General features: G+C 37.3%; 2 protein-coding genes across 11 annotated transcripts in view; both read left to right on the forward strand.

The window, feature by feature from the left end:
* The first annotated feature begins 884 nt into the window (after positions 1–884).
* On the forward strand, positions 885–15,027 carry mtr (5-methyltetrahydrofolate-homocysteine methyltransferase). The gene is made up of 33 exons (XM_055175736.2): positions 885–1,086; positions 1,680–1,891; positions 3,129–3,218; positions 3,436–3,505; positions 3,594–3,686; positions 3,768–3,874; positions 3,952–4,011; positions 4,098–4,192; positions 4,950–5,050; positions 5,405–5,466; positions 6,131–6,198; positions 6,272–6,351; positions 6,434–6,546; positions 6,615–6,755; positions 6,838–7,023; positions 7,250–7,429; positions 7,527–7,643; positions 7,728–7,868; positions 8,570–8,659; positions 8,781–8,933; positions 9,045–9,152; positions 9,292–9,392; positions 10,030–10,097; positions 10,176–10,296; positions 10,401–10,482; positions 11,831–11,929; positions 12,022–12,097; positions 12,180–12,335; positions 12,511–12,695; positions 12,768–12,968; positions 13,056–13,248; positions 14,399–14,511; positions 14,675–15,027. Exons 1-33 carry the CDS (start codon positions 1,059–1,061, stop codon positions 14,759–14,761), a joined length of 3,777 nt encoding a protein of 1,258 aa, XP_055031711.2. The 5' UTR covers positions 885–1,058; the 3' UTR covers positions 14,762–15,027.
* A 2,275-nt stretch (positions 15,028–17,302) lies between these two features.
* The window catches only part of ryr2a (ryanodine receptor 2a (cardiac)), a 91,814-nt gene continuing 82,550 nt past the window's right edge, over positions 17,303–26,566 (forward strand). For all 10 annotated transcript variants that reach the window (XM_073867279.1, XM_073867281.1, XM_073867280.1 and 7 more), the window contains exon 1: positions 17,303–17,525. In XM_073867279.1, coding sequence (XP_073723380.1) covers positions 17,331–17,525 — 195 coding nt within the window. In that variant the 5' untranslated portion in view covers positions 17,303–17,330. The remainder of the gene's footprint in view (positions 17,526–26,566) is intronic.

The raw sequence follows: 26,566 nt of genomic DNA on the forward strand, positions 1-26,566 counted from the left end.
GCATCATTCTCACAAAACATATTCCACCCTAAAATCAATATTAAAATTAAAAAAATCTTATTTAGATACTAATTGATGATTATTATTATTATATTTACATATTATTATATAGTAATAAGAACTGGGAGAATGAAAACTAAAAATGTGCATAAAGATAATGCATTATCAATGAATAGGATGTTATCTCCATTGACTTATTAATGGGATGCTAATAATAGGAAATAATTCAATAATAATTTCACTTATTTCTTTCATTTGATTTTGTGTTGAAATAAGTTTAATTAGATTCACTTATACACACTTTATATGTTCTTATAGATGATTATCTTCAGCGTGATGATTCTGTCAGCTTTAGGCATTTAAAGTTTCATGTGTACAAGTGTTGTGTAATATTTATGGCCCCGATGCCCTTTCAAAAGTTTTCCAGGACTGAATAATTTAAAATACAGATTATATTCTCATCAGGTGTCCTTGTCTTATTATTATTTTTTTTAAATAAAATGATCTACACATACATAAAACAAGGTCAGTTTATATGAAAAGATCAACTGCATAAGAATATTAATATTTTGAAAAATCTGATGCAAAGTAAACTTACATTCAAGATACACAGTGAAAAGAAATGATGAATTATAATTTTATATGTGGCTTCTCATTTAAATGTATCCTGTTTATGGATGTTGTTTACTGAACAAGACAGAAAGATTCAATATAAATATGATTTTTTTTTAAAGTTGTATCAGATGAAATGTAAACCACGTGACAAATAAACCCCACTTAACAGCAGGCACGTGTTCTGTCTTTTATACTTTGAGAATAAACACAAAAAAGTGTGTAAAATGTGTTTCTGATGAAAGCGAACTGCGCATGCTCATTGGCGGCTCTGTAGTGGCGTGACTCGTTCTGCGCATGTGCGTGTCTGCTCCACGTGCACTCGAAGTCAGTCATGACCGTAAGGAAAGTTTGACAGTTTTAGGGACCCAACTGATCCGGCTTGGACTTCAAACACGTCTTTATTCGGGGTGTTGTAGGTCGGAGTGAGGAATATTTTAAGCAGGATGCCTCCAACCGTACAGCAGAGTTCAGGTAACGCAAACGAAACGTGCAGGCAGCTGCGCTCGTGTCGTGCAGAACCGACAACGGAACTCACGCATATCTGTCAATAATATCAGAATGACATCACCAGGGCTCCTGTCAATCAACTGTCATTGCAAATGTTATGCAAATTAACATCGAATTGAATTAGAATTATTCTGCATGACATTAAAAGGGTTTTGATGGATGTGTGTTATATGAAAACTGATGCACAAGTGTGTGTGTGTGTGAGAGTGAGTTAGTGAAATGCATTGATTGATTGATTGATTAAGATTTATTAATCGGACTTCTGCAGCGCGTGAAACATCTGAATCTTTTCTGTTTCATAACCTGTGATAGGTGCATTGTGTAACCTGTGTGTGTGTTACGTCAGCACATTGCTCAATGTGTATTTCCATTTATAGTTGTCGACTGCTGTGGCTTTTACTATTTAAGCAAATCAGATCGTTTGTACAATCATGCTGTCAAATATATAAAAAAAACATGCATAGAAACTGGTGCATGGTTGAATATGTATGAATGTAACCGAACATAATCAGTGACAGTGAATGATCTGAAAGTGTTGTGAGTATGTTTGTGTTCAGGTGCATCAGTCTCTCTTTATCATGAGCTCCAAAACCTCCTACAACAGAGGATTCTGGTTCTGGATGGTGGAATGGGAACCATGATCCAGCAGAGGAACCTTCAGGAAGAAGATTTCAGAGGTCAAGAGTTCAAAGATCATCCCAACAGTCTGAAAGGCAACAATGACATTCTGAGCATCACTCAGCCTGATGTCATCTACAGCATTCACAAGGTGTGTGTGCGTGTGTGTGTGCGTATGCGCTCATGATATATTCATATATTAGCAGCAAATGTGCGCGTGAGTTGTCTTGAACACGATGACCCTGTACAGATGTACTTTGTTAGCTCAGTCATAACAAAAATGAGTGTTATTTCAGCACATAAACTCTGACTATCTGTACACAGTGACAAATTCATCTTGACCCATCTCACTAAACAAACAACTTTTCTAATAAAACAAACATAAAGCACACATTTGGGGGCAGATGTACTAAATGGGGCAAATTAGAGTGAGAGTGCAATTTCACACAAGCAAACATTAGAAAATCATGTTGCATGAATCATTTAAATAATCTCATCCCATAAATTTTGCATCTGAAAGAGAAACTCCTAGAAATGGTCTAGACCAGTGGTTCCTAAACTCAGCATGCGGCCCCTCTTGTGTATGGTGCATTACAAAGAAAATTTGTGACAAAAACTGTTCTAAAACTCAACATTTTAATAAAAAAAACATTACATTTTACAAAAAAGTAGTGCTTTTTGTTAGTAGCCTTATTTTTTTTTAGGTTTAATTACACAGAATTCACGATAAATTAATGTATTTCATCAAATGTCATAAAACTAGGGCCCCCCTGGCACCATCTCGCAGCCCCCAGTTTGAAAACCACTGATCTAGACCAGTCAGTGCTTCTTAATCCTGGTCCTGGAGGCCCACTGCTTTGCACATTTTGTGTGTCTCCCTTGTTTAACACAGCTGATTCAAATCATCAGCTCATTTGTAGATCTCATTGTCCATCGGATAAGAGAGACATACAAAATGTGCAGAGCAGTGGGCCTCCAGGACCAGGATTGAGAACCACTAAGATCAATCACAAAATTAACTAGACCCTGACCACACCTTTACAGCGCTAATTATCTACTGTGTGTCTTTAGCAAATCGTTATTAAATGACAAAATGATGGTTTGCACTGGTGCAAGCTGTTAGTAAATCTGGCCGTTGATCATTTAACAAATATTAAAAACTGTTCAGGAAATTGTGCAATTATATATTTTGATATATTTTATTAAGTTACTCTAGACTGTATTGATATTTTAACTGTCAGTATGACTCTTTTCATGTGGGTGCACTGTTGATTTAGTTTTATTTGACTTGTTTTTTATTGTATTGCGTCTGGACATCAGGTCACATGATCGGTGTCACACCAATGAAACACATGATGTAACTGATGTTAGTCTCTCTCTCTCTGTAGGAATATCTACTGGCTGGTGCTGACATCATTGAGACCAACACCTTCAGCAGCACCAGCATCGCCCAGGGGGATTATGGGATGCAGGACATGGTGACTGTCTTTTTTATCTATAAGTCATTTTTTAGTAATATACTGTTGTCTACATGAACTCATCCTATATAATGGAAATGAAAGATTGAAATGAAATCGAATCCCATCATTTAAATTATGAGGATTTTACAGACAAGGTCACAAATAAACTTTTATTAAAAGTGTCACCTGAATGCATAAATGTATATTTTTATTTATTAGTTTGTTTTTGTTTCAGGCGTATCGGTTAAACAAAGCATCTGCTGAACTCGCCAGGAAAGCGGCCGATGATGTCACGGCTCAAACAGGTCATGAATCTGATCGCTCGTGATTCGTGAATCAGTTCAGTGCAGTTTGTGATGTCATTATTCATGATGATGTTATTGTTGTTGATAGGTTGTAAGAGGTTTGTGGCAGGAGCTGTCGGTCCCACCAATAAAACACTGTCTGTCTCACCATCAGTGGAAAGACCAGACTACAGAAATACCTGTAAGACCCTGATCCAGATTTATAATCAAACATTAAAGATGATGTGCTTCTGAGATGCTGATGTTGTGTGTGTTTGTGTAGCGTTTGATGAGTTGGTAGAGTCGTACTCAGATCAGGTGAGGGGTTTGTTGGATGGAGGTGTTGATATTCTTCTGGTGGAGACCATCTTTGACACAGCTAATGCGAAGGTAAAACTCACATCCACTCTTTTCTAAGATATAACAGAAACTTCTGAATGTAAAGAAGGGTTTATTGTTTCTTACAGGCGGCTTTATTTGCCATTGATCAGCTGTTTGAAGGCTCGTATGAACCTCGACCCATATTTGTGAGTGTTTAATTCATTTTATTAGTGGTCACATACAGGAATCCTAAGATTTGATCATCTATACGTATGAATGTGTTTGTGTTCAGGTCTCTGGGACTATAGTAGATAAAAGCGGTCGTACGCTGTCAGGACAGACGGGTGAAGCTTTCATCATCAGTGTGTCTCACTCTCAACCACTGTGGTGAGACAGATTTATACCTCCAGACATCTCAAACATTTATAAACTTATAGAAGTATAAATGAGACCCATGCTGGCAAAATGAGTGGGAATGAGCACATTTTCAAAAATGAGTTACTGATATTTTGACATTTGTTGTAATCTGACAAAAATAACAGAGCTGCACCTGTTTGAAGTTGATCAATTTTGAAACAAAATTGAGTTAAAGGTTTAAAAAAGAAATCACAGCATCCATACGTTAAAACTAACAGATTTAACACACACAAAGTCAAAAACAATATCTATAGGAAAAATATCTATGTTCAACTTTTTTCTTTTTTTTATTGTTTGATTGACATTGAGACAGACATCTCTATGATCTACTGTAATGATCTAATATAATCTTACACATCAGATCCTCAACAGTTAATCAAACATTATAACAGATTATATCTGCATGAATTCTTCTCAAAACAGATATTTTTAAAACTGTTATTCTGTGTATGTGTGTATATATCGGGCTCGAGGGCTCCCACATCTGTGAGAATGCTTAAGATGTTTAATGAAGCATTGAGATCACTAGACAAGGGCTTAATGTAGCTTATTTTTGGAAAAACCTCAATTTTGAACAAAATCAACATTTATACTTTTTTTTGCCTCTAGCTCACAATTAGACTGAGCGCATTCAGACTCATTTTGTCAGCACGGGTCACTAATGATCGTCTCTGTAATGAGTATGTCTGTCTCTCTCTCTCTCTCTCTCTCTCTCTCTCTCTCTCAGTATTGGGTTAAATTGTGCTCTGGGTGCGACTGAGATGCGTCCTTTCATTGAAGCGATAGGAAAGAGCACTGGAGCTTTTGTCATCTGTTACCCAAACGCAGGTACCAGCTGTGTTTAAAAACTACAATAACTCACTATTAATACTATTTCACTATTTGCATGAAACACTTTTAAGACTTTTTGTACAAAACAAATTCAATTTTCAACATAATGAGGCAATGTGACTACAATGTAGTGTGCTACCTTTTGAAATGTTCATCATTCCATACTGCATACTGGTTTACAGGCTGCTTATAAATAAAAATAGCAGTCAGTGTTGAATGTATACTTCACATAGTGAGCAGTAAACTCATATCATTCCCATCATAACCTGTGTGTGTGTGTGTGTGTGTGTGTGTGTGTGTGTGTGTGTGTGTGTGTGTGTGTGTGTGTGTGTGTGTGTGTGTTCTGTTTAGGACTTCCCAACACATTTGGAGGTTATGATGAGACTCCTGCTGTCACAGCTTCTCATATAAAGGTAAAAGTGTCATTTTAATCATCATCATCATGAATCTGTTGAGCTAAAGGATGTTCATTTCAGTTCATTTTCCTGAACGACAACCGCAGCTTGTTAGTTGAACATTAACCATTACAAGATTTTAATATTAAATTGTCACTGTAATTGTCATTACAGTTAATGGTTATCTGTGAAGCGGTAAAAATAATAAAAACATTTTATTTAATTTGAACGTGCAAACAGCACCAGGATTTAATTTCATACATTATCAAATGTTCATGCAAAAATACACTATCAAAGAGCACGCGATTAGTCCAGAGGATTAATATCCAAAGAGGATTGTGTCTTTTTCACCAAGCGGGACACATTTTAAAAGTTTTGCTTTTGCGTCGTCTTTCTCTGTGCAAAAAAAGAGATGTTTATAGTCAGGGTCTAGGACAGACACGATCGCCGAAGGTCTTTCTGGACACACGCGAGACTGAGGCAATAATCTGAGGCATTTACTGGACAAATTGAGGATAGAAAAGTCTGTAGGCACGTGTCGACACACACATTTTTTATTCTTTTAAGTAATAATATGAATCACTCATATATTCTTACAGTCAATGAACAGTTAACCAGTCAATATGAACATCCCTAGTTGAGCTCTCAATCTTCTCTTGATATCTGTGGGGTTTTTTTGCAGGAGTTTGCTGTTGATGGTCTTGTGAATATTGTTGGTGGCTGTTGTGGAACGACTCCTGACCACATCCGGTAACGCATCCGTCCCTATAGTGTCAGATTGTGAGATCTGTGTGTCAGTGTGTTTAAACTATGTGTGTTTCAGGGCCATTGCTGAAAGTGTGCGTCACATTCAACCCAGAGTTCCTCCTAAAGACGTCTACAGTGAGTTTATGCTGTTGTCAGGTCAGTCCATCATGATCTTGATGTGTAATATATGTGTTTATAATATGATGTGGTTTTTAATGAGCGTTTCATGTGTGTTTAGGATTAGAGCCCTTCCGGATCGGGCCGTACACAAACTTTGTAAACATCGGCGAGCGTTGTAATGTTGCTGGATCACGCAAGTTTGCTAAACTTATCATGGCTGGAAATTATGAGGTAAAACGTGATATTATTGTCATATTTGTGTTGTGTATCATGTTTAATGTGTGTTATATGTGTGTTAGGAAGCTCTGAGTATCGCTAAAGCTCAGGTTGAGATGGGCGCTCAGATTTTGGACATTAACATGGACGATGGGATGCTGGACGGACCGTCTGCCATGACGCGCTTCTGTAACCTGATCGCCTCTGAACCAGATATCGCTAAGGTCACTCGACTCCCTCCTTTATAAGACATAAAAAGTATTGCTTAGTTAAAGAATTGACACTGACCTTTGACCTTTCATCCAGGTGCCCCTGTGTATCGACTCATCAAACTTTGCTGTGATAGAGGCGGGGCTTAAGTGTTGCCAGGGGAAATGCATCGTGAACAGCATCAGTCTCAAAGAGGGCGAGGAAGATTTCCTGCAGCGGGCCAAACTGATGCGTCGTCACGGTGCTGCTGTGGTCGTCATGGCGTTTGATGAGGAGGGACAGGTGGGTGTCGGCCTTTATGTTAATAAAATATATTTCATTAAAAAAAGATTAACAAATCAAATAAATGGTTTGAATTCACTCTTGACCAGAGTGATTCTCTGATAATGTTTGAGGTTATAGATAAAAGATTTGTAGTATTTAGGTCAGACTAAAGGACAAAATGAGCGTCAGGGGCCGGAAAACAAAAGTCCCACTTGTCATGAAATGTCTCAAAATATTTTCACAGGCGACAGAAATCGATCAGAAGGTAAAGATCTGTTCTCGTGCGTATCACCTCCTGGTCAACAAGGTGGGCTTTAATCCCAATGACATCATATTTGACGCCAACATCCTGACTATCGGTACGGGAATGGACGAGCACAACATGTACGCCATCAATTTCATGAAAGCCACCAGAATCATAAAGGTTTGCACACAGCATTTGTCAGCACTAGGTTTTTTTTCGTGGTCCTACTCGCCTCACACATTGTGTTACCGTTATTGTGTGTGTGTGTTGTGTGTAGGAGACTTTGCCAGGTGCTCGGGTCAGTGGAGGTCTCTCTAACCTCTCGTTCTCCTTCAGAGGGATGGAGGCTATCAGAGAGGCGATGCATGGAGTATTTCTGTATCACGCTATCAAGGTATCACTGACTGTAGTGTTCAATGCTGTCTCATGTTTCATTCATCTCTCTTGCTGTATTAAGACTCACTGTGTGTCCGTACAGGACGGGATGGACATGGGCATTGTAAATGCTGGCAGTCTGCCTGTATATGATGACATTGATAAAGATCTGCTGCTGCTGTGCGAGAACCTCATCTGGAACCGTGACCCGGACGCCACTGAGAAACTCCTGCTGTATGCACAGGTGCGGAGTAAAACCACTTTAAACACAACCAGATCACTTCAACAGTCCAGCTGATGTTGATGCTAGGGCTGTCACAATGGTTAAATAATCGTCTCATCGCGATTGTTTGACCTCGTCGTGATGATTTCAGATCACCGCAATGATTGCACATCTCTTTAAAAACACAAGGGGGAGCTGCAGCGCCTGTAAACAGCATTTAAAGAAATGCTGCAAAACTTTTATAAGCAGTATGAACTGACAGGTAAAACATACATTTCCAAAACAGCAATTCCGAATGTAGGGAAGTAAAGGATACTATTCTTAATTTTCAGTTCGTTTTCAGACACTTTATTTTGTTTATTTCATTTTCAGAATTTTCATTAAATAATTGCTTTTAAATATGTGTTATGTGTATTAATATTTACTGCCAGGAAAACCTTGCAAAATATTTAATTTAAATAATCACAACAATGTGTGAAAATTATTTTATGAACAAACAAAAAAATTTATGAGAATTAAAACAGACAAGTAATCGCCCTACAAGTAAGGCATGCAATTAATCGTCATCATCGTCACAATTTATTAGTCAATTAACCGTCAGCCAAATTTCATAATTGTGACAGCGCTAGTTGATTCTGATGCTGTTGTCATGACGACTTTAATGTGTGACATTGATGTGTGTCTCCTGGTGTTCTTGTCTAAAGTTGTGTGGTTTATTGTAGAATAATGCTAAAGGTGGGAAGAAAGTGATTCAAACAGATGAGTGGAGAGAGAGGAGTGTGGAGGAGAGACTGGAGTATGCACTTATTAAGGTCAGTCGGGTTTGTACAATCTCTTAATGTGTTTTAACATCAAAACATAGTGTAACTCTTAGATTAACTTGGAAATAATGATAATATTACAATCATAAACTGTATGTGTGTGTGTTATCAGGGTATAGAGAAGTATGTGGTGGAGGACACAGAAGAGGCTCGAGCTCAGACCGAACGTTATCCCCGACCGCTGCACGTGATCGAGGGTCCGCTCATGAACGGCATGAAGATGGTGGGAGATCTGTTCGGAGCTGGGAAGATGTTTTTACCTCAGGTGAGATCTGCTATCCTGTCGCACAGAAAACAGAGTTTTATTCAAGGGCTTTGATTGGTTGTTGGCGTGGGAAGTCTTGATGATGTCATCTGTATGTGTGTGTGGGTTCAGGTGATAAAATCAGCTCGTGTCATGAAGAAGGCTGTTGGCTATCTGATTCCCTTCATGGAGAAAGAGAGAGAGGAGATGAGGTCCAACGGTGAATCAAGTGAAGATGTGGTAAGTGTTTATATCGTCACATGACCTAAATGCACACATCTTATTGGTCTGTATGTAGTGGTGTGATGGGATTCTGTTGTCTGTATGAAATAAATAAATGCAGAAATCCTGATGTTGTCTGTTTGTATGTTTATTTCAGGACCCTTATCAGGGCACAATACTGTTAGCCACAGTGAAGGGAGACGTTCATGATATTGGCAAAAACATTGTTGGTGTTGTTTTGGGATGCAATAACTTCAGGTGAGTGTTCCAATTTTTCCCCTTATGTGGCACAGATGGGATATAACCTGGAAATGTGTAAGCAGGATAAAAGCACATAGATTATGAGATTCTCAGATTGGTTTCAGGCCTCATTTATATATAAAAATAAATCTGATAAGAATCAGATACATGCATTCACATCTGCAATGTAAGCAGACGGATCAGTTATTCCTATGTGAAGACGTGTCATGCGTCATTGATAAAGTGATGTTGGTCAATGACGTCTAATGAGGTGGACACCATCTGTGATCACATGACATAATGGAGGACGACGGCTCCTCTTAGTGAAGTAATGTTAAAGTTTTATGTCTTGTTACAGAAATAAAGCTCTATAATCTTGAATAATCATTTGGTCCGCCCCGGTCAGTATGTTTACCTTAAAGTGTAAATGTTGATATCAGATATGAGTCGCATTTAAAAGATGATGTTAGCAGGTTGTCAAAAAAATCAGGCAACAAATTTGATTTGAGCATCAAGACTTACAGTGTAAATTCAGCGTAAGTGGCGGTTCAGATGCTGATAGCCGCAGGTTTGTTGAGTTTTATCAGAGTAAACGCTGTCATTTATCATGGATGACATCAGCTGTCTGTCTGTCTGTGTGTGTTTGTATCCTCAGGGTCATTGATTTAGGAGTCATGATTCCATGTGACAGAATCCTGCGGGAAGCCATTCAGAATAAAGCAGGTTTGTCTTTTCACATTTATATTGATTTCTACTCTTTACACGAGTGTCATTCATCTCTCTGTGTGTATGTGTGTGTAGATATAATTGGTCTGTCTGGTCTCATCACTCCTTCTCTGGATGAAATGATTCATGTCGCCAAGGAAATGGAGCGGCTGGGTTTAAAGATTCCTCTGCTGATTGGTGGAGCTACAACATCAAAGTACGACACGACCCTCAGCTGATGCACACGATGGAAACTAATGCTTGTTAATGTTAACACTTGTGTATTTAGTGTAACATATTTGTGTGTGTTTGTGTTGACAGGACTCACACTGCTGTAAAAATCGCTCCTCGCTACAGTGCACCTGCTATTCATGTTCTTGATGCGTCCCGTAGTGTTGTAGTGGTAAGACAGCTGTCTCTCTCTCTCTGTTCCTCTCTCTCTCTTTTAACCATTTCCCCGCCAGTGTTTTTAAAAAGTTGCCAGCCAGCGGCAGCGTTTTTTACAATTTTTTAAAAGTTTAATTTTCTCCTTTAAATATATAAACACACAATATTTCAAATGAAAGAACAGACCCTTTGCTTTTGGCATGACCGAAACTGCACATTTGTTATGGCAAAGCATTTGCAGCTGGGCTCTGTACAAGTAGTGCAAATTAAGTATATGTAAAATTTTTGATTATATTATATTGTGTTTACGTTTTAAAACGCATTACTTTTGCCACGTTTACGCCTTTCATTTAGACTTCTTCAGCGTTTTTGACCCTCATAAACGGAGTCGGTCGTAAACGCTGCAGATTTTTTTTTAGTGTGAGAACTCAGGGTTGTGCTGCAAGTGAAATGTACCCCCGGGGTCTTATGTAAGCTAACAGCTGGTTTTAATGTGACATTTTCAAAGTGAAAGTGATCTTATTTATTTAAACAAAGGTTTTGCACAAAATAGTAAACTTAGTGCAACCAACTATTATAAACGCTGTAGCAGATTGTTTTTAACATGGATCATAATAGATAACATGTCTGTTTTATATTTATGTTTGAGTATTGTTGTGTTTGAATGTTGTTTCAATTTTAATCAGCTTATTACAACAGACAGACTGTAATTTTTAACGTTATATATAGGGTGTTGTAATGGATTGAAGGCCAATGTGACAGGAGAAACGGTCTGGGTCAGACATAATTTTTGGTTTGACATCATTTTCATAAGTTTTGGTTGCTTCTTTAAAACAAATTTCATTTCAAATAATTTGTTACTTTTAGTTTTAATTCATGTTCTGTTGATGCGTTTTGTGAATATAAATAAATAGATAAATAAGAAATTTATAAATAATTATCGTATAAATATGTTGTATGAGGGGAGCTACAGTTGAAGACTTTTGCAAACACATTTTTGAAGTATTGTCAAAAATATTGTCGGTTATGTTTATCATCAAAATCACTGAATAAAATCAATCAAATTATTTAGATTTAAATGTTTGCCAATATCGCACACCCAAAGGCTACAGATCAAGCCAAGTGTGTGTGAATAATCATGTTTCACGTGTTTATGGTCGTGTATAGTGTGGATGAAGATGGTTTCTGAAATGCCAGTAAAATAGAGAATTGTTACATTTTTTTAAAATGCCTTTTTTGTTCAATAAATAAATAAATGAATAATAATGTGACTTATAAACTGAATAATCTGTTTACATTGCAAAAAATAATGTTAACACCACCTAAAATGGTTTGAGATGAATTTTGGTCTGCCTGTCTCTCAGTGCTCTCAGCTGTTGGATAAAGATCTTCAGGAGGAGTACTTTGAGGAGATTAAAGAGGAGTATGATGATGTCAGACAGGATCACTATGACTCTCTGAAGGTCTGATGGTCACATGACCTGCATTAATAAACTTATAAAACATCTGATTGTACAGAAGTGATGATGATTGTGAGTTCTTCTGTTTCCTCCAGGACAGACGCTTCTTGTCTCTGAATCAGGCCAGAGAGAAACGCCTTCATATCGACTGGTCTTCTCAACCAACACCAGGTACTCTTATCTATAAAAACAGTCAAATTTATAGTGAAGTCAATCAGAAGAAAGATTGAGGTTATGTTTGTACCGTCTGCAGTCCGACCACAGTTCCTGGGCACACGCGTGTTTGAAACGTACGACCTGCGGAAGCTGATGGACTTCATTGACTGGAAGCCATTCTTTGACGTGTGGCAGCTGAGGGGCAAATACCCCAACCGTGGATACCCCAAAATATTCAAAGACAAGACCGTGGGTACGTGTGCCTAGAGATTATGAAATTAGTTTACAACCTACAGGGTTTCTGCAGGTCTTAAAAAGCCTTCATTCACCTTGACGTTTGCCAAACATTGGGGCTTGAAGTCAGATCAATGTTGGATTTTGATGTCAAGACCTCATTAATGTGTGAACCATCTCTATTATGTGTTCAGGAGAAGAAGCTCGACGTGTGTATGATGATGCTTTGAAGCTGTTGAACCGGTTGATTGACAGCGGGGGTTTTCAGGCCCGCGGGCTGGTGGGGTTCTGGCCTGCACAGAGTGTCGGTGATGACATCCATCTGTACTCTGATGATGTCACACACCCTGTCGCCACATTGTACGGCCTCAGACAGCAGGTAAGGGCTGTAATCCGGGGTTGGGAATTTTAACCAATCACAGATGACTAAAGCACTCATCTCTTCCTGCAGGTGGAGAAGGACTCGGCGAGCTCAGAGCCGTATCTGTGTCTGTCAGATTTTGTCGCTCCTCAGGGCAGCGGTGTGCAGGATTACGTTGGTCTGTTCGCCGTGGCCGTGTTCGGAGCAGAAGAGCTCAGTCAAACGTTCGAGCGGCAGGGAGACGATTACAGCAGCATCATGGTCAAAGCTTTGGCTGACCGATTGGCAGAGGTGAGATGAGAAGACGCGCAGTCCCTGTCTGTGTTTAAGAGCTAACAGAAGACAAACATGTGTGTGTGTATTGTGTATTTGCCGCAGGCGTTTGCAGAGGAGCTGCACGTTCGCGTGCGCAGGGATCTGTGGGGTTATAGCGTTGAGGAAGATCTGCCCACTGCTGACCTGCACAGACTCCAGTACGAGGGCATTCGTCCGGCTGCAGGTTACCCCAGCCAACCGGATCACACGGAGAAACTAACCGTGTGGAAACTCGCAGACATACAGGAGAAAACAGGTGTGAGCTGATAATATAGAGAGATCTGTGTGTTTAATGGGTCAGTAGATGTAAATCCTGACTACGGCTGCAACAAATAATCAATAACGGTATTTGTTGTCAATGTATTTGATTATCGATTAGTCGGTCTGTGACGTCACATGCTCCTGCACCACCATCAGACAGCACAGATATGTGTCTGCTTCATACTATACAATGTGAGTTGTGTGCTCCTATCTAAAGTCCTGTTATTTTACATAACGCAAGCTGCTCGTTTATCAGGGTTGCCAGGTCCTCAGCCTTTCGACAGAGTTCTGAATTGGGCTTCTTTTAAACTGTTTCTGCAGGTTGATGTTTTCCGGCGAGTTAGAGATTTGGTTCGTTAGTTGTTGGTATTTGGGTTATGAATGCGCATTGGGATGCTTCTGGACTAATTTTAAATGGCCATTGGGCTGGTTTTGTTATGTGGATCTGGAACCTTGACAGGACAATGTTAGAAGCAAAAGCACAAAAGAATGCTGGTTAATAAAGATTCCATTTTTAGTATATATTTTTTACAATATTCCTTTAATATAAATAAAAGTTACTATTTGTTGAAATGTTGTTATGAACCACAAACTAAGACTCTGTTTTAAATTCAGGTTTTTATTACTCTAACAAGTATTTATGTTGTTAATAATGAATAATGTTAATTCTCATCAAGGTCTAACGTTAAAGATTAAAATAAGTTTATTATTCTCTGGCAAAATTTTCTCACTAGCACATCCCTGAAGACTCAATTCATTTTGTTTGTTTATGTTTTGACATTTAAAGATGTTTTACTATTTAAAAGCGACACAAAGTTTTTTTTATTTAAAGCTTAAAATATTAAAAACATTAAATCTCTGTAGTAATGTGTGGATTTTACACTTTTAAAAGTACACTTCTACATGTGAATACCCTCTTTTAGTGCCTTATTTAGCTATAATAAGTCAAAAATCTTTTACGTTTTTATTCAATTAGCCAATTAATCGATTATGAAAATAAATGTTTGCAGCCCTAATCCCGACATATAACCTCAGATTACAAACTGTGTGTGCTAATAGCTCACGTCTCATCATACAGTAACTGCTGTGTTGTGTATTTTGTAGTGAATGAATTGTGTACAGCAGGAATTGTGTTGTTGTTTCAGGAATTGGTTTGACCGAGTCTCTGGCTATGACTCCTGCTGCTGCTGTGTCAGGCCTGTATTTCTCCAACCCCAGATCATCTTATTTCGCTGTGGGCAAAATTACTAAAGAACAGGTACGAGTCTCACGTTTGACATGATTTACACAGCGGACGCAGAACGCATGATCTATAAGAGACGTCTGTCATTGGATTGATTGAGTTTGCATTAATTCCTGTGAACATCACGTGTGTATACTTCAGGTGTTTAAGCTCAGTTTGATGTCTTTCTGATTGACAGGTGGAGGACTACGCACGCAGGAAACAGATGGACGTGTCAGAGGTGGAGAAGTGGTTGGGTCCGATCCTGGGTTATGATGCCGATTAAATCACTGCGACTCAAAACCTGTTAAATCTGTTTAGCGTTTCTCTAAAGTCTCTCAGTTTAACATTCAGATGAGACTTTAGAGAAATGTGACTCATTATGGACTTCTTGTGTTGTTTTGATGGTTTGGTTCAGATTTGGGATATTTGGCTCAAAGGGTCCAAACAATCCACATTACCTTTACACTACAGACATGCCTGTTAAAATCATTACAGTAATAAGCACATTTTAAAATGGATTTTAGATCAAGTTAATTATTTAAGGGAAAACCAAATGTGATTATATCTTTTACAGGCTTATGTCATTTGTAAGTTTCAGTATTATTTTAATTCTGTAAGTCTTGCACATTTAATTGTTGTTACTTTTAAAGAATCAGAAATAATTTTACAATAAGATCACAATCAGCAGTCGATCTTTCTGTTTGTATGACAAAGTTTGTGAGGTCCACATCATGGCAAAAATAAGCTTTAATATTCATTTCAGACTCTTACGCACAGTTTTAATAGTTTCTTTTAGCTGTGGATAAAATAATATTTTAAAGAAACTGATTGTGTGCTGTTTTACTGTCTGTTAAGATGAGTCGTCAGTATTATTACATGAAAACTGTTTTATTATCTGTTATTCATCTGTTTACATGTAGGAGATTTGATATCATACAGTAAGATTGATGTTACAGTACATGGTGATGGTGTTTGTGGTTATTTGACATCACAGAAATGACGGTGTGGGAATTAAGGTCTAGATGTGAATCACATTTATTAATCTTCATCCTGAGATGATCAGACACTGATGGACACGTACTGGATTCTTTAACCTCTTCTTCATCTTTATCATTGTACAGGTTTGACTATATTTCTGAGGGTCAATTACTTTAAGTAACCCATAGTAAAAAAAATCTTGCAGAAGATGTTAGGTTGTTCTGAATGGTAAAATGGACTGAAATCGGATAAATATCATTTATAAGAAGTCTTTGAGATGTCCTCACTAATATAGTGAAACAAACCTGTGCGTATGTTTGATTTACATTTATTGTGTAAAATGACAAGTGTTCAACAACATAAAGTCATCATGTGTCCCTGTAAACCAAATAGCTAAAAACATACTAAATGGTCACTTTATTAATTAATTAATTAAGTTTTCTTTGAGGTTAAATGGGGTTTGGGGAAGGGGATATAATTTATGCAGTATAAAAGTCATATTGTCTATGAAAAGTTAGAAGAGCTCATAAACTGCAAAAAATTCTTACTTAGTATTTTTGTCTTGTTTTTAGTACAGATATCTAAAAATTCATAAATCAAAATGTATTTTCTTGATGAGCAAGATGAAAATAAATAATCTAGTTTTTAGACAAAAATATACAATTTAAGTAAAATGTTTGTGTTAAAATCAAGGGGAAAATCTGCTAATGGGATAAGACAATTTTTCTTGAATTGAGTGTTTAAGAAAAAAAGTTTTAAGATTTGTGTCTTACCACATTGGCAGTTTTTTTAGCTTGTTTTAAATGGGACATAATGTTTAAGTGCTATAACTGGGTCCCCAGTGCTTCTATCAACCTAGAAAATGTGAAAAAGATCAACCCAGTAACTTAGTTTTGGTAAACCATTCTCTGCAAGCATGTGAAAAAATAACTCTTTGAAATTTGGCTCAATTGTGATGTCAGAAGGGGATCTTATTATAATAATACCGCCCCTTAATCTGCACTATCCAACCACATCACTGACATTTAGTGCAGAGATCAACTCATTTCCAAAAACGGCACATTTTTCCTCACAACTACAAAGTGAAATTTTTAACATCTTATAATAAATGATCTGTGGGGTATTTTGAGCTAAAACTTCATATATGCACTCTGGGGACTCCAAAGATTTATTTGACATCTTAAAAGTCTTGTGAAATGTCCCCTTTAAGCACAAATTCACTTAAATTGTTTTTGTCTAAAAACTAAACTTATTTTCTTATGTCATTTTACTTATCAAGAAAATACATATTGATTTAAGATTTTTTTTTATATTTGTACTGAAAACAAGACACAAATACTAAGTAAGAAAGTCATGTTTTAAGATATAAGTTTTAAGTTTAAGTTAAGATAATCTCATCTGCCCTTCAACGCTTTAGCCTCTTCATACACCATAAGAAACCTCAAAATATTTTCATCTCTAGTACCTCATTTTTAGGGATGCAATTTATTGGACTGAGCCCATGCAGTGTCTTCAACTTTGTCTACTTTTAAGAGGACACAATGTGCACAGCTCACAGAAGTGAGTGCACCAGAAGACATTAAAGTAAATCTTATATTACATGATATTACTGTCCTTAAAGACTCAAACATATAATCACGTGATATCTATATGCAGCACCCTCAGCCTCAGCACCCTTACTTCCCGCGGTCATACTCCCCCCCTTTAGTTTGAATGGGCATAACGCCTCTGTTTACTTAAACTTGTTTTTTTTTATATCTATAGAATAAATGTCCAGCGCTAAAATGTCACAAAACATTTGTCACTTGACCCTCCGCTAATATAATCTCCATTACCGGTCCAGCAGCATCAGCTTTGATCCACTAGAGGGCGTCATGACGCCACGCGCTCTTCTGCTCGTCAACTCCGCCCTCTGTGTATGTCAGCCGACCAATCAGCTGGCGACAGGATACACCCGTTACCCCCGCTCCAGCATCAGAGCTTCATCTGTCCGGCCAGACTCTCCGAACCCGCGCCGAACCATGACGGACGGCGGAGAAGCCGAAGATGAGATCCAATTCTTACGGACCGTGAGTACACGCGCTCCTGTGTGTGTGTATATGTGTCTGTCTGTGTGTGCGCGCGCGGGCGGGCGGGCGCGTGTAAGTGTGTGTGCGCGCGTGCGGCACTGCAGTGGTCCTGATGCTGCGGCCAGTCACCGGCATCCTGCATCCTCTGCACTGCCGTGAAACTGTTGAATGTGGGTGTCAGAGAGAGAGATGAGCACTGCATGACTCTGTAATGTTGCGCTATTATGTCAGGTGTATGATGAACACGTTCAGGTTTGGGTCTCGATTGGATTCTTATGAAAGTGAATATGAAGCTCCACTACAGACAGACAGACCGCATCAGCAATCCGTCTGTTTACTGTGATGTAATTCTACATAAATATGGCTGAAATAGATCTGCACATTATTGAAATAATAAAAATACTATTGGAACATTCTTCAGCAGCCAGACAGTAATGCAATGCAAAACAGCATGTAGTGCAGCATCTACAGGCCATTAGAAACGCATACGCTACAGATGACAGTAAATACACTGAATTTTAAAGGCAAACATATTCTCACAATACGGCCAGTGATAAAAACGTTTGATTTTTGTTTGTATCGATTAAAGATGATGGAGTAAACGGTTGCGTCTTGTTGATCTTTCATGAAATCTTTTGTCACATTAAGTGTGCGGTTTTATGTAGGATTGCAACCACAGATATAGGATTGCTTCTGATCAAAAATAATACTGATGTGAGGTCATATTGCCTGTGGCTTCTTTACATTCATAAGTGCAGATGTTGTGCAGTATCTATAGTTGTGTATGAAGCTTTAGTTCAAACCTTTTGCTTGGATTCTGACTGGAATTGATCTGTTGATTGTTCTGCTATCAGCATAAAAACTGAATCCCCCCGATGAATAGAGAGAAATGTGTGGCAGTGAAGCTTTCTATAAACACTTCAAGAGAAAATCATTAGCAAGCAGCACATGTTTAAAATGACATTGATTTGTGGTCCCCTCAACAGTTCAATGAGACTCGTATGTGTCTTTTTTCTTAAGGTGTTATTGTGCGTTAAATAAGTCATACCTTCTCAGATGATATGGATACCGTGTTACATTACAGTATAAATGTGTAGTTGATTCCATGATTTAATGTGACATGACACACTGCTATTAATTGTACATCATATTATTCATCATATAGGAAGACTTTTAATAGAGATATGTGGAATCTCATTTTCATGACAATTAACCTCTCAAAGTCTGGAGTGTTGTTATGCATAAATCATTTTCATTCTTAACACTGTAATGTGAAAAATGAATAAATTTATTGTGCAGTATTTGTTTTACTGCATTTAGTGTATTATCTAATTTAATTATTGTGTTATATGCAAAGGTCAATGCATATTGATTTAATTATCATGAAACGGTCACAATATTAATACATCTTACTGGACTCAACAAATAAGATTTCATTTCTTTATGCAACTTGTATTTTCTTATTTTAGGGTGAAATTTAGTTGCATGTATTTTATAAGCTTTAAATCAATGCTAGGATGCCAAAAATCTTGCAGTGTAAACTGGGAGAGAGATTCTGAAACTGTCAGTCAAACAGCCTTGTGATTTTCTCTCTCTCTCGCTCTCCAATATTAATACTTGATAAGATTTTCTGTTACGTAATCGAGAGGAAAGAGAGATGAGTGTGCAGGTGTCTCTCTCTCTCTCTCTCTTTTCTGTGTGACCTGAAAACAAGCAGACGTGTCACTAACAGATGACTTTAATGTCTGCGGCCACATTGACTCTGAACATTCTGATGGGATGTTTGCCAATAACAGACACTAAACTCATGCGTATGTATGTAAATAATGTTTAACATCAATAATGTCATTTTCTATTTATTTGGAAGAAATCTTGTAAACACATCCTTACAGCCATAAAACAGTGATCGAATTAGCCAATATGTAAATCAGCTAATTAACATATTATTGATTATTTCAGCCTGTGTTGTTGTAGATAACAGAGATTTTGTACGTACTCATGGGTAGGTAGGTATCAAAAGGTTTGCCTGGACATTTACAGTATATCATGTTAATACCATGCTTTTTGGACAAGTACTACAGTAATTCTGTGCTATTAAGCATTCATATGTATACAGTATCAGTGTCCAGGTGTATGAGGGGTGGTGTCGTTTGTTTTGGGGACAGATCTGCTAATTAGCTAAATGAATGATTAAGAAAATGTTCATTTTATTTACGCTTCAATATAAACTGACCTTTCTTACACTGTCAGATAAAATGGTCAAAATATTTATCCCAGCTGTCACTGACCCTTTAATAAAATACAGCTTTGGACCTAAAGAGTTCATATTAGTACCTCAGATATTTTGATCATTATAAAATATAAACAGACATTTGATGTGTTTAGGTTTTTCTGTGTGTTTAGATGTGTAAGAGAATGATAGAGATTCATTGTTGTTATGTTAACTATCAGCTCAAAGCATTGATTTAGAGAAACACGACATGAATGTTTCGTTTCATTGTTTGGGTTTTCTTCGGTGTGAAGAATAACATCTGATGGATATAAAAGAAATCTCAGAGCCATTTTGATTTAGAGGATTTCTACTTTAAGTGTGTGTATGTTGTGCTATTTGTGTGTTGTTTGGCTGGTTGGGTGTGCAAGCTGAGCTGGGTTTCTTTAATAGAGTCACACTGCAGACTCAGTCTGATTTACTATGTAATTAAGAGAGAGAGAGAGAGAGAGAGAGAGAGAGAGAGAGAGAGAGAGAGAGAGAGAGAGATTTCGCTTTGGTGTTACTGTGATGTATTGCTGTTGTGAGAGCACAGCAGCTCTCTCTCTCTCTCTCTCTCTCTCTCTTTTTCTCTCTGTCTCTCTGTCTCTCTCTCTCTCTCTCTCTCAGGAATGCCCCTTACAGGAACCCCCTACTATGATTTGAATGCAGTATGACATTATTTGTCCGTATTGAATGCGTGAGTTTGACAGGTAGATTCCTCACCATCTGTATAGAGTCTAAAGATGGGAATAAACTTCTGTTCAGCGGTATCTAGTTTTTAAGTGGTGCAAACCAGAACAGATCGGTGAAGTCTGAAAAATCCAGGGACCGATCCCGTTTACCAACGCTAGCAGTTTGGCTTTGAAACAGCGTTTTAAACTGAAAAGCATTCTCATCTATACACAATCCTCGTCCACACTATACATGATCAAACACATGAAACATTCACACACACTGAGCATGAGTTTATTGTCTTATAACAGCTTACCTTCTGCACATGTCATAGTATTATCTAAGTTTATATAAGTTTAAATCTTTTCAGACGTTTGTATTGAATTTGATAACCGAGCCTCTGTTGTGAGTTTTTACAGCACAGATGTAAATGTAAGACGGTGTGACTTTAGTTCATTAACTAAGAGTTCTTTCACACACTGAACCTCATGCAGCATCTGCCCAGCAAGCAATAACCGAGACAATAAAATGACGGCTAACTAACTAGTCCGGCTATGAGTTACCAACTTCTATGCTAAATAACCTTGAATATGTAACATGCCATTTTTGCAGTGTTTGCTTTCATCTTCTAAAGGTCTACACATCATCTATTCATGGGCTTAGATGTCTAGACTTTCACTGACAGCCCAAATGTTGCCTTGTTTTAACCGAAATTGCTTTCTGGGTGCAGTGTGAATCTGTCTGACACTGATCTCAGGCCTGTATCCTTTAAACATTTTATTAACTATAAGTAACTTTGTAACAGCTTTGTCTGTCTGTCATTAGAGCATTAGTAGGCTGTCTGCTTAATATCTACTAACACTTTATTCTGATGATCCCTCAACAAACATTTAACCCTAACAGTCTGCTAATAGTTTAATAAGAGTTAGTTGATAAGTAATGGCAAATTAATGAGAATTCATTGACATTTAGTTGAAAACATATTTGTTGTTAGTAATGTGGGAAGTGGATTTGAACTTAAATCTAGGCAGGTTGCTGATAATTGTGTGTGTTTGTGTGTGTGTGAGTGTGTGAGTGTGTATGTGAGTATGTGTGTGTGTCTGTGTGTGTGAATGTGTGAGTATGCGTGCGCGTGTAAGAGAGTGATGATATCGGGTCCATCTGCCTCTTTCAGCAGCGGGGTGGCGTTTGTGCAAAAGCATTGCATTCTGGGTAAACTCCATCTGTATTATGATGAGTCCATCCACAGTGAGCAGCAGACAACAGGACTAACAGCGGTTCTGTAATCTGTACAGAGAGTTTATGATCCAGCAGCATTACAGACACATTTATATTCACATGCATACCAATGCAGCACTGCAGAGTCTCTCTCTCTCTCTCTCTCTCTCTCTCTCTCTCTCTCTCTCTCTTCTTTTCCTGACTAATAATTCTGCTTTATTCTCAATGATATCATGATGTGCTGGACTGAATGTTATCTATGTGTGTGTGTGCACACATGTGTGTGTTTGTATGTGTGAGTTTTGGACTTTGAAGTGATATTGTGTCTTTGAATGTGACCTTTTCGCTCTGAATGGAGTGTGATATAAAGTCTGTGTGACCTTTACACACAATGACCCTCAATGTTGAACACCTGATGATATCTGCTGAATCTCTAACACAACTTTAATCTGAGTGTAAATGTACATCTTGATGAAATGATCTGTGTATTTTAAAGGTGCCAAAGAATGCATGTTAATAATCTGTTAAATTGTTCTCTGATATCTACACAGAAGGTTTGTGGCTTTATTGAGAGCAAAAATGATCCAGAGTCAGTTTTGCATGTTCATTTACAACCCTAGGATTTGTCTTTAGAATGAAATGGTCTATAAGTCATGAATAATAATGTTGAGCTCTGCTCTGATTGGCTGTTTCTCATTCAGTAGCTCTGTGTGTGTGTGTAAACAGATCTTATGTTTGAGTCTGGATCAGATTTTGAGGAATAATCAATTGTTTGGAGATTGTTAATGGACGTTTCCGAGTGGTAAGTTTGTGTTTTTTTCAGTGTGGATCTGCAAAATGTAATTGTAACGTCAATAGTAGCACTTCAGACTAAACGCTAGCATATAGCATTAACTAGCTTATAGCACTACCTAGCATTCAGAACTGTTGGAGCACAGCATCATTTAAGTGAACAGGTCATGTTTAAACGTCACAACTCATTATTGATGCTGTCATGTGCTCATCTAATAAAACACATCTGTTATAAGATGAAATTGATCTGCATTTATGAGAGAAAATACTTGAAATCCAGCACCATCTTGAAGTCCTTCAGAAGGCGTTCAGACCTTTATTACTACATCAAGATGAGCAGAATTCACACTGAAACCTCAAAGTCAGAGCTGTTTTCTCTGGTCAAGCAGATCATTATATATAGTAATGTTTTTATTTTTATCACACTGTATAAAGGCCATTCCATCGATTGGTGCCATTTGCATGTTGTAAAATTTGTCAAAATGTAAATCTTTTTTAAACACTAAACTTAATAATGCACATATTTAACTTTTTAAAATGAGTATTGGTCAATCTCAGGTAAGTTTATTTTTTTAACATGGTTTCTTAATGGAGGCATATTGGTAACAGGACTGAAAGTAAATGTAAGAAATTCATGAAATACAGCTGAATTAAATATGTGTGAAGACATTAAGCAATTTCTAGTCATTTACCAAAATGTTTATTTAAAAATAAACCGATAACATCAAAGAAAGAATAATTGTTAATTTTATTTAAAATATTATGACTTTTTCAATAGTAGAAATATTTAAAACAAAGATAGGATATGGACCTACACAAAAATGCAAAAAAATAAGGATATCTGAAGAATTTTATGCTTCATATTTAAAGGTTAAGTATACAGATAGAGAGCAGAGAGCAGTTTTCTAGTGTTGATGTATATTTTATTAATTTTGTAAATTATATCGTTTACATTTGTCGTTAGATTAACATGCAGAACACTTTGCTGTTAAGCAAACTATATATTGTTGTAAAGGTCTAAGCCTCTAGAATAGACATTTCAACAGTATATAAATGATGCAGGAAGAGTAATTGATTCATTTATGAAGAGAGTGTGCCTCAAAACATTTTTATCCTGCTAAATGTCACTGTCCCGTCAGCAGGACACCTACATTTACTTCTTATCCAATCATGACAAACTATATATCGTTTGAAAGCTCCAAGGGTTTAGTTTTCATTTATCGTCAGGATTTTAGGAAAGAAATGACATAGTGAGAGCCATTTTCTAAGGTTGGCCCATGTTGTTATTATATATTTGTAACAGGAATACCCTATCTAAACCTAAAATATCTTAACAAACTATAAATCATTGGAAAGCTCTGAGAGTGTAGTTGTCATATATCATCACCATTTTGAGAAATAAATGACACAGTGAGAGACAGTTCCAAAAAGGTCACGGACCCACATGTAGGCCCAATTTGTTAATACATATTTCTAAAGGGGATCACACACCGGCCGCGCAGCACTGGCCGTTCTAAAAAAAATCAAACACATTGCTTTCTATGAGTATTATGCACACCGGCGCCGCCAGGTGGCGCCTGTCCGCGCCGCCCAGCTGTGACTCAGGAAGTTGTTCAAATCCCTGTCGCGCCACACAGCGCCAGTCACATAGTTTAACATTAAATAACATCATATTTGTCGCACATCATTAATAATTAACATTGGCTACTAACGTATATTTTACATTTTGAAGTAGACGCTATCTGACGAAGCTCGTGCTATTTAATGTGCATTTCAGGTTTTCAATACCTCCGAGTTCTCCTAGGCACGACGCGGCGCTGAGCTGCGCGGCCGGTGTGCGATCCCCTTAACACTAAACGCTCTAAACCCCAAAAATATTGATAAACTATAAATCACTGGAAAGCTCTCAGAATGTAGTTTTCATATGTCAAGGTCATCTGATGATAGAAATAATGTAGTGACTGTTTTTTGTTACATGCCCCCCCCCCCCCCTCATAGGAATGCATATTCATTTTCTATATTCATAACACTATATCCTACTATAAATCTACAAAAATGTTGGCAAACTATATATCATTGGAAAACTCAAAGAATGCATTTTTTTCCATTAAAACATTTTAGCAGTAATAATAATGCAGTGACAGTAATTGATTAATTTGTGACAAGAGTATGCAGCAAACCGTTGACACCTAGTGGCTGTTGTTGTTAAAACCACTAAAAGTGTGACACAAACCTCTTTTTTTATATATAAACTTAACATTTGGATCACAACTGCCTAAGACATATGGCTTCATGTTTACATTATTACTTTTTTGAGATATCTACCTTTTTATCATTTTTCTATAAAATTAATATTTTATTGGATTATTTTATTTATTAAAATAAATGTAAACTGCAATAATAATTTTTCTGGTTAATATTTTCAAGTAGTTTTCACGTACTTTTCACTTCTGTGAAAAACCGTAAATTGTCTTCTTTAAAACAAGACCAAGATTAAGCTTCTAGACCAAAAAATGCCTATAGTTATATTAATTTGAAAATGTACTTCAACCCCCCACACTCAAAAGGGTGGGGTGACGTCTAAGAGGATAATAAACAAATGTCTTTTAGGGTTCGTTTTCTTGTTTTTTTACACATATAATGTCTTGGCTGGCGACAGAAATGGCACCGATTTAGTGGAATGGCTCATAAATCACTCACATTCACAAAGTCTTTCAGTGACATTATTAATCTGACAGTTTGCTTATTCAGACTGAATGACTTTTAAGATGTTTTCAAGATTGTGTGACATCAGAAGTTAAACAAATCAATTCAGCATTGATTGGTGGAGATATGAGGTCAAACACACACACACACACACACACACACACACACATACACAAATCTCTGTGGTCAGACATTAATATTTATGTTTATGTTTATAAAGACACAAGTAATGATTGGCAGCTCATTTTTCACATTACACAGCTAATGTTTGTGTAATGTGACTTCCTAACAAATAAAACAAATCATTATTTTGACTAGATGATGAGAAGTGTCTCTGTATGACAGGTGTTTTTAAGGGGAGGGGCTTGATGATGTCAGCTGAAAGATTATGACCGTGTCTCAATCGAGGGCCAACCTTCTGATCTCTCAGATAAAGTCAATACAGAAGTGACTTAAACTGCAATTTATCGACTGGCCACTAAAGGCTCCAAAAGGGAGTCACTTCCCATAAAAATAATATGTTTACAACCTGGTACAAAAAATGTTTTTGGTCTATATAGCTAAATTTGCCCTTCTTAAGTCATCTGTTTAAATTATATTAAACCTTAGGCCAGATTTACTATCAGCTACCATCAGTGCAAGCCATCATTTTGTCGTTAAATAAGGAGTGTCAGGATTTACTAAAGACACACAGTGGGTAATAATTAGCGCTGTAAAGTTTTGGTCTAGTTATTTTTGCCACTGACCTTATTGCCTATACATTTCTAGAATTTTCCCGTTCAGATGCAAAATGTATGGGAGAAGATTATTTAAATGATTCACGCAAAACGATTCACTAATGTTTGCAGCTGTGATATTAATGGTATGTGAACCATTATTTAACGCTAATAAAAAGCATCTTTTAAACCATTTTGCACTTGAAATGACTGCAATTGTTGCTGATAAAAGAGACATCAGAGAGTGTGTGGTACATAGCAGAGGATTGTTTTAACATGTAACAGTTACTTGAAATGCCAGAGAAACATTTTATTCAAAAATATTGTTTGCCAAAGTCACACAAAACCAAACTTCAAAACTTCTTGTAAATCTTCATCTTTTTGTCCTCCAGTTCTTTTCAGTGTCGTATAGCTTCATTAGCTGTGATGTGTGTGGTGCTGAACTCAAGCTCATCAGGTGTTAGTAGATCACTGCACCTCATCAGCTCTGTTTATTTGCGGCCCTGAACTAATGTGTGCTGCTCTTAGTAGATTGTGTCAGTCATTACAGAAATCAGCTGTTGTGCCTGTGTTATTTTATTTGTGTCTTTTTAGTATATAACCCACAAATTTAACCACTCCCATCTGCGCTTTTTTGGAATTGCGCTACGCTAATTTGCCCCATTTAGAAAATCTGGCCCTTAAAG

Source organism: Misgurnus anguillicaudatus, chromosome 4 (assembly GCF_027580225.2).
Source record: "Misgurnus anguillicaudatus chromosome 4, ASM2758022v2, whole genome shotgun sequence".
Taxonomy (NCBI): domain Eukaryota; kingdom Metazoa; phylum Chordata; class Actinopteri; order Cypriniformes; family Cobitidae; genus Misgurnus; species Misgurnus anguillicaudatus.

Excerpts from the sequence above, each read along its gene's own strand:
- mtr (XM_055175736.2), top strand. The coding sequence starts at position 1,059 with ATGCCTCCAACCGTACAGCAGAGTTCAG. Across the intron at positions 3,875-3,951 it reads TTGACACAGCTAATGCGAAG|GCGGCTTTATTTGCCATTGA; the intron begins GTAAAACTCACA and ends TGTTTCTTACAG. Across the intron at positions 4,012-4,097 it reads ATGAACCTCGACCCATATTT|GTCTCTGGGACTATAGTAGA; the intron begins GTGAGTGTTTAA and ends GTTTGTGTTCAG.